This window comes from Odontesthes bonariensis, chromosome 22, assembly GCF_027942865.1.
Source record: "Odontesthes bonariensis isolate fOdoBon6 chromosome 22, fOdoBon6.hap1, whole genome shotgun sequence".
Taxonomy (NCBI): domain Eukaryota; kingdom Metazoa; phylum Chordata; class Actinopteri; order Atheriniformes; family Atherinopsidae; genus Odontesthes; species Odontesthes bonariensis.
In genome coordinates this window covers 25,197,344-25,206,197 of record NC_134527.1, presented here as the reverse complement: position 1 = coordinate 25,206,197, position 8,854 = coordinate 25,197,344, and the positions used below count along the sequence as shown (strand labels likewise).

Here is an 8,854-nt window from a genome sequence, read left to right as displayed (position 1 = left end):
CCGAAACACCAAACATGAACTGAAAATCCCAAACACAAAACCCAACATAAGTCCATGGATGTGACACCTTGATTTAATTGAGTTACATCAACATTTAATTTCCCTCTGGGATAAATAAAGTATTTTTGAATTTGAATTGAATTGAATATAGTCACAGAAACTTACCAGCTCCACTCGACTGAAGCCTCCCATCCCTAGAGTGGAGACAATCGTGAAATCACTAAGTGATACACTGGAGAAGAAATCAGCCTCTGCTTTTCGTCTGCAGGGAAGAAGAGACATCAAACATACTATATTCAGTCTTTGTTGGAAGAGATATTCGCAGAGTTTACTACCCCGAGAACTTACCATTTCAGTTAAAAAAAAATCTCACATTAGCAAGAATCATGAAAATGGCTGACATTTAATTTCTGTTTGTTTCAGCTGTTTCTACCGTCCCCTGGTTCAGAGACGATACAAACGACCAGAGCTTTCAGATAGATAGGCAAAAAAGTCAACTTTTTTTCATCAATTCATCTACAGCAGATGTTACATAAACCTCTAAAAGAAGCACAAATCCTTTTTTCCTTTTGAACTCACGTTGCCTTGACCTCATCACTGTTGGGCTGCTTGTTGCTGCCTCCTTCCAGTCCTCCAATTAGCTGTTTGAAGGACCTGAGACACAGAGGCTTCTGTAAGGGACAACCACAACCTCCACCACCGTTTCAAAATGAAATTTAGGCTGAACAAAGATCCGGACTCACTCTCTGTCGATGACCAGACATGTGACATCTCCCACAGCCGTGACACTGGGGGTGCAGATGTCCTCGCTGCATCACAGGAAGAAACAAGCTGTTTAAAAGGCGCCTTTGATGCTTCTGTTGGTCTAAATGCTGTATTATCCTAATGACACGTAGTCTTAATGGGCTGATTTTAGTCTATCACGGGCTCGTTTAGCCACCGTCTAAAAACAGAAAAATATGTGAATGAGAGCAGTTTTATTGGAAATTCAGCTGAATCTACAATTTATGTTGACAGGTTTGTGTTTAATTAGCATTCAGTCATGTTAATTACAACTTTCAAGAAAGAAAGTCCTTCACAACAAAATGCTCGACAATAAAAACAAAAGTTAACCAAAAGCAGAGTTTTTAGCTGATTTTTGAAAGTCCACAGATCTCAGGCCCTGATCACATGACTTCAGGGACCTGCTGGGGACTTATGGATGGAAAAGTACTCTGGTGTGTCCATGCAGACCTCTAAAAGTCCAAACCGGGATCTTAAAATGGACTCTGAGGTTGATGGTGTGACATGTGTGGACTTACAGGACTTGGTTAGAAGCCTGGCAGCAGCGTTTTGAACAACTTGCAGACGTACCAAAGAGTTTTACAAAGAATTACAATAATCTAACCCTGATGGAATAAATGCAGGAAAAACAGTTTCCAGTTCAGAGCGGGACACAATGGGACTGGAGTGATATCATATACACTTGTTAATTTAGCCGTTTATGTATCTTTGTATTATTTTAGATTATGGCAGTGCTCCATACCCTTTCAGAGCCTGCTCTCCAAACCAGTCCCCTTTGGAAAGAGTCTTCACCATCCCATGAACGTCACTGGCTGATACCTGCTGAGAAACTCTCACCTGTGAGAGGGTTTAACACAAACATCTGCTCAGCTTCTGTACCGACGTGCAACTTTAACACACTTGTATTTCCCTTTTTTTGCCAAGGGAAATCAGACTATTTCAAATGAAAATGTTGCACTGCATTTATAATATGAATAATTATTCACCTCCTTTGACATTTTTCCCAATTTTTGTCACGAGTCATGTATTTTTTTGTGTGTTTTTCTGGTTAGTCTGTTTAGTCTCCTATTAATTAAGCCTTGCCATTTCCTCACCTTTCCTCAGGTCCCTTCTGCCAGTCGTCTGCTCCACTCCCTTCATCTGTGTTAATGATCCTCAGCTGTACTTTCTTACTAATCACTCTCCCCATGTATTTAGTCTCCCAGTTCTCTTCATTCATTGTCAGATCCTCTGTCTATTTACTCATGGTTATCCCTGTCTATCTGGTTCAGCTTCCTGGTTTTGTACGGTTCACCTGTTCTCTTTCAGTCATTGTAACTACTGAAGAGCTCACATTTACAGAATTTTGGCTATGAGCCTTGAAGCGAGAGAAACCTTTCAAATTCTCTCACTAACTCCAATGGAAAGTTTGGTGTGACTTAAAGCGTGTTCAACTCGGTGCCATTTAAAAATCTTTCACTCAATTTAAATAAAAACTACATTGCCGGGTCCCTCTAACCCTTCTGGTGCTGACAGTCTTCAAATTATTTTTCACGCTCTTATAGTTTTCTCACAGGAGGTCATAGTATCCCTTCAGCCATTTTCTGCTCTCTACTGGGAGTGAGCTCGTTAAGCCGCAGCTGCTTACACGCATTCCTACAACTGTGAGGACATCTCTCTCCACTACTCTGCTACATTTTACACTGCAGTAATTGGGGCCTGCCATAGCATTGCATAGGAGAGCACTGCATAGCATTGCATGGCAAGGCACCTATTACCATTCCGTTGGCAAAAGTCCATGGGATTTAACATTGAAAACGTGTCTCTTTATTTATAGATATATTTATTCTTTCGTCCACATTAATGCGGGCCCTATGGGCCCGCACATCCCAACAATATATATATATATATATCTCAAAATGACCGGCTCGATGAGTTTTTGCGGGCTATTACTTTTATTGAAGATTGGAGTTACCATGGCGACGTAATAAGCAAAAAACAGCCCCCCAAAGCCCCGCTGGTGACCCCCCATGACTACATGCTGTCCCTGTACTCTTGCCTCTTTAAAGGGACAGTTCGCCGCTTTAAAGGGACAGTTCGCCTCTTTAAAGGGACAGTTCGCCTCTTTAAAGGGACAGGTTGCCGCTTTAAATGGACAGTTTGCCTCTTTAAAGGGACAGGTTGCCTCTTTAAAGGGACATGTTGCCGCTTTAAAGGGACAGTTCGCCTCTTTAAAGGGACAGGTTGCCGCTTTAAAGGGACAGTTCGCCTCTTTAAAGGGACAGTTTGCCTCTTTAAAGGGACAGTTCGCCGCTTTAAATTTTTTAATTTAAACGGCTTTGATGCCGTTTAGGCTTGAATGCTTCTTCTTTAGGCCTTGCAAACCATTCCTGAGCAGCTGTGATTGGTTGAGCGATACGCACACTTTGGCAGGCCCCTTCTAAATTTCTTCAGAAATTTTCTAGTTTTAACTATTACTCACTTGACTTCTGCTGAATTTTCACTATTTTCAACTTTTTTAGCATGGTCAGCTATCCCCATTCAGCTTATCATCATTCTCACTGCTGTTTCGCAGGAACAGCTTTTTCTAGTTTTTGTTATTTTTTTCTAGTTTAGTTTTTTGCTTCTCGAGCGTTGGCTGTGATTTAAATTTTTATAATAAATAAACCCTTTAAGCTTCTTCCGTGTCTGCATCTGGGTCCTCCTTCATCTCCACTGCCAAACCGTGACAATTTTTGCATTAAAACCTGTAATTTAAATTAATTTTTTTTTTTTTTTTACATAAAATCCCAAAAATAATCCATTCAAATCACAGGTTTTAATGCAAAAATTGTCACGGTTTGGCAGTTGTGTTGTAACACAAGAAACTGATGTTAAACATTTGGTTTATTTATGTGTTAATATTTACCTTGATTGATAAAAAAAAATTTTTCACAGAGAAACACAAAACATTTAATTGCTACAACTTCTCAGAAGTGAAAATTTGCTGCTTTTTGTTTCATTAATGCATTTTTATTTTTTTTTCATGTTTAATGTTCAGTTCACCAGTTAATTGAGCATAAATCTGCTTCTAAAATGATCTGAAAATATTTATTAACAGGAAGTTTTCCTGGTTAAATATATTCCCAGCTACCTGTGGGCTTTCTTGATAAAACTCTGATCAGCTGATTTCAGCTCTGCATTATCAGCTGCTTTTCTGAAGCCGCTCGACTCCTCTGTTATCACAGCTCTGGATGAATCCAACTTCCTCACCTTTCCTTGGGTGATGATGAAGAATGTGTCTCCGGACGCTCCCTGACGGATGATGAACTCACCGTCACTGTAGAGAGTCTGAGAGACAGCAAGTGAGTAATTCTTATTTATCCGAAGGAGAAACAGTGTATGTGACGATAGAAAAGTATCTGGAAATCATCACCTCCTCCAAAGCATCAGCCAGTTTACTGAGAACATCCTTAGGTAGCGACTTAAATGAAGGAACTCTGGGAAGAGATTTCAAAGACAGGGGTGTGAATCATTCTTAACTAGAGAGCTAAAAACAGTGACATGTGAGCAGATTATGAGCTGATACCTGCGGAGGAAGTCGGTGTACTGGGCGAGTTTGATGAGACCAGTTCTCATCATGATGGTTTGGAAACCCTGACGGTCGATGGCCCAGAGCTTGATGTCAGTCAGGGCTGAAGATGAACAGAAATGTTTTATATGAAAGCAGTTGAAATGGACAGAAAAATTTATGAATCCTTCTCAATGCACTCAGCTTTAACAATCCAGAATTTGTTTTGGGACATTTCATCGTGTTAGTTCAAGCTTTGAAAACATTTTACATCAGGTTCCAGTTAGTTCACTTGCTCAGTTTCTGCTGCTCTGGGTTTGAACGTGGACTTGGACTCATGTTACTACTTGTGTAATGGAAAATGAATTCTTCTATGCATTGCATTGAGTATTACTGTGTATAACCTGTAGATGACCTCCTGCAACATACCAACCTGTTTTTCTCTTTCCTCCTGAGGGTATCGTATGCTTGTTATATGATAAAACTGCATTTTAAGGAGGATAGGAAGGGAAGATGGTACTTGGAGTTGTGTCAGTGTAATCTTGGCTGTAGCTAGAAAGGAAAGGTGGATAAGAACGCTCAACTATATCCAAGGAGCGCTGACGCAACAATTTGCATTATAACTACATTGTTTTTGCCCCAGTGGTCAGAGCAGTTCTGTACTTTGTACTGTGTTGTTGTCTCATGCAAGATATTGTTAAAAGCATCTTATCTCTTCAGAAAATAACTGACTCTGTGCCTTACTAAAATTTCCACGACAATCTTGGCGTCACGAACGGGATCCCTCGAATGGTTTACCTGGACTGCAGTGCAAGGCCAGCCTGGACTTAAGTAGGGTTCCAGCCTCATGCCTACAAGGCTTTTGGAGAGAGTGGACTGACTGGTTCGTTTTCCTGGATACTAGCGCTGGGATCATCTTTTGAAACACAATAATCTGGGGCGGTAAGATTGCTTTCTTTCATTATTTGAATAAAAATACTCAGAAGAAGTGTGAGTACAGATTAAGGTCCACATTAGAGACGTCCTGTGAGTGGAAAGGAATATATTCCCCTATATCACGTCAGAGAATGGGAAACAGTGTGTCTCAGACTTCTGACCTTTCCGGGGGACCCAAGCATGATGAAATGAAAAAGAAATATGGTTCGGAGAGTGTAAAATGGACTACTTATTGGATAGAAAATTGGGGTTTTCCCCCTGAAGGTTATTTTAGTATCTCAGAAATAAGAAAATTAGAAGAAAATATTTATGAATATGAGAAAGATATGAAGCAGAAAAAGAAAGTGAAGGCTAAACATTGGGAACATTTGAAGGAATGTAAGAAAGGTATAGAATGTTGAAAAAAGGAAAGTGAATTAAGAGAAAGAAAGAAAGAAAGAAGAATGCTAAACAAATGCCAGGACGGAATGATAACCCTGAGCACTCTCGCTGTGCCGGCCCGGACCTGGACTCCTGCTCTCCACGTCGCCTACAACAACAACTACAACAACTACGACAGGTGTTCCCTACAACATCTGTCACACCAGTCTGATGATGAAGAAAAGGAAGATGTTCGGTTCACCAGTGTAACAGCCCAAGACTTATTAACGTTAGTGACAAAACTCCCCTCCCCACAAACTGGACTTCGGAGATCTCAACGTGAGAGAAAACAAACCCGGATCCAAACCATGCCTATGGTTGAAGTTGCAGGTCCCATTGGACCATTACTGGTCTATCAACCCTGGACTGAGACTGACATCATCAAAGCATCACAAAGCTTCCCAGATCCAGAGAATTCTGGACCCCGTTTCGCTGACTGAGGGTGGGAGGCGGGTTCCGGATGTCATGCACCAGCGGAGCCTCCACCAATGGGTGGGAACACAACACATACACACACACACACACACACACACACACACACACACACACACACACACACACTTTTCCTGCTCTGTGCAATGAAGAGACACTTGCTGACTGTGACTCATGTAGTGAAGTTTTGCATGTCATTTCCTTCCTAGAACAAAGATGTTTACCTCTGGTAATAGGCACTTATGCTCACTTGACATATCTGAAGCCTACAAGGCTTTTCCAACTTTCAGCTTACTGTTTTGGGGAAACTAGTAACATTTATGGTTGACTCTGGGGCTACATCCTCAGTAGTGAAGTCAGGGGAATTTGATCGTCCTCTAAAGCTAACTGGAAACCCCGACTACTCTATGTCTGCATCAGGTCAGGTTGTAAAGGAGAAAATGACACACCCATTGCATGTGTCAGGGCTCTCCTTCACTCATCTTTTTGTCAGAGATGTGCCCCATTAACCTGATGGGCCGTGATCTCATGTGTAAACTAGGCATTATTTTAACTTCCACACCAGAGAGTGTTAAGGTTATGTCGCAGCCTGACAAAGTTTTCCCAGCAGTGCAGTTTGACTCATCGGCACTTACATGTGCTTATGAGTTGAAACTTCCCAGCTCTCCTTTCTCACAACAGCTCGTGGAGGAAGCAAAAGCTTTAGTTTCACCCCTTTCTGATTTCATGCAACCTGCTGCTTTGCACTGCACATCATACATTTCTTTAGGGCCTGACAATTACTATGAAAAGAAGTGGATTTGCAGTCCTTTTGAAAAAATATGTACGTCTACTTTATTTTGGAATTCACAAACCGCTGCACTGGCCGTGTCTCTCACTCCAGCGCAATGAGATTTTTTTTTTTTAATGTTTGTGGTACTCGCCCTCATGTTTCCTTGGCCACATCTACACATTGGCACTGGCAGGGTGTGGGAGAGTTTGTTGCTACTTGTCAAGAAGAAACTGATTGGACTGTTTCACCTGCTGATCCAAATTTGATGTTTTCTAAACAATTGTCAGCATACAAAAAAACTTTTCTGGACACAATGCATTGTCAAAGAACTGTGGAACTAGTTCCCACCACAGAATAACATTTTGAAGCATGATTTTTATCTGAAACAGATCTGTCTTCGTTACCCATGTTGGCTGAAGTGCCCACTGATTTTTGGGCTAAAAGCAAATATGATGTGGGGTTGATAAAAGGCTGTGAACCGGTAATTGTCACCCCTAAATCTGACTATCGCCCGTGTAAAAAAACAATACCCTTTGAAGCCTGAGGCAATTAAAGGGATCAAGCCTGTTTTTCAATCTTTTCAGAAAACAGGCATCATTGTTCCTTGTGAAAATTCCCCTGTGTGCACTCCATTATTTCCTGTTAAAAAGATTAGAGATGCTAGCCAGGCAGATGAATGGCGTTTGGTACAGGACCCTCCAATCCGTGAATGCTGCAGTTCAGCCACATGCTCCCACTGTGCCCAACCCATGTACTATTTTGTCTCAAATTCCATCAAATGCACAGTTTTTCTGAGTTGTTGACTAACGCATTTTTCTCTGTCCCTGTGCACCCTGACAGCCAGGGGTACTGTAAATAGTGGGACCACTATTTACAATGCTGCCCTAAAAGCTAACCTGGAACCGCTCCAACTAAGCCCAGGCTCTGCTCTTTTGCAGTACGTGGATGACATCATTTTATGCAGCCCATCTAAGCAACAGTGTGAAAAAGACTCAGTGACTCTGCTGAAACATCTACATTCTTGTGGCCACAAAGCCAGCCTTTCTAAGTCTCAGTTTGTACAGGACAATGTGATTTCCAAGGATGGGCGCTCACTTTCTCCTAAACACGATGCTGCAGTTAAGAACATTCCTAAACCGGTTACTAAAAAACAGCTCATGTCATTTTTAGGCATAACATATTACTGCAGGACTTTCTAACTACTCTTCTCTCGAAGCTCCTTTAGGTGCTCTTATCCACGTGTAGCAGCATAGATGCATGACCAGTTCCCTCACCTGCCTGTAGGCATGCTGTCAATTATTCAATCAGAGGAGTGGCAGTATAAAAGGAGCCCTCTCTCATGCTTTCACTGTCTGCTTCCATTGAATTGTCTGCTACCGGGTTAGGGGTCATTTTCTCGACAAGGTATGTCTGCTGCTCTCGCGGCATGTTCACCTTTTGGTCTCTCTGGTGTGCTGATTATTTGTTGTTGCTGCAGTGGTGGCCGTTATGCATCCCTGGCTCCAATGGCTCTCGGGGTGCTGTCTCCCCTCGCGGTGGTGAGTGTTTGATCTCTCTCTGTGTCTCCATGCTACATTTTAGGGCTAACGCTAGTATGCTCAGTTAACAGGTGGACTGCCGCCTGGGTCCTCCTCTCCTCCTCCGGAGTGTGTGTCGGTGCGTGTCATCATAAGATGCTGTTGTCATTCTGGTTGCACTGACCGGTAGGCTGGAGACACTGCTGCTCTGCACGGAGCTTTTATCCTGCTTTACTGACTGACAGTTCGTCCAACCTGCTTGGGGTTTTTATCTATCGCCGATAAGTATTGCCTGAACAAGGTCTTGCTTGGGATTCCCTGTTTTAATGTTGTAATCGTCTAGTGCTTCAGCCTTAACGGCTGCGCCCGGCACCGACGGACGGCGGTCTGAGCGCTGTGCCTGACGCACGGAAGGTCTCTGGCAGTTTTAATTGATTTTTGAGGTTACACTCCCTTAGTTTCTGT

General features: G+C 42.3%; 1 protein-coding gene and 1 long non-coding RNA gene across 2 annotated transcripts in view; both read right to left on the bottom strand.

The window, feature by feature from the left end:
* Positions 1-180: 180 nt before the first annotated feature.
* LOC142372320 (uncharacterized) lies at positions 181-808 on the bottom strand. The gene is made up of 3 exons (XR_012768215.1): positions 744-808; positions 580-654; positions 181-262 (listed from the first exon to the last, which is right to left on the bottom strand). It is a non-coding gene; the product is annotated as an uncharacterized LOC142372320 (long non-coding RNA).
* Positions 809-4,117: 3,309 nt separating this feature from the next.
* LOC142373364 (cGMP-dependent protein kinase 1-like) overlaps positions 4,118-8,854 on the bottom strand; it is a 63,188-nt gene continuing 58,451 nt past the window's right edge. Inside the window, exons 7-8 of the mRNA XM_075456567.1 lie at positions 4,331-4,436; positions 4,118-4,241 (exon numbers count right to left, since the gene is read on the bottom strand). Coding sequence (XP_075312682.1) covers positions 4,118-4,241; positions 4,331-4,436 — 230 coding nt within the window. The remainder of the gene's footprint in view (positions 4,242-4,330; positions 4,437-8,854) is intronic.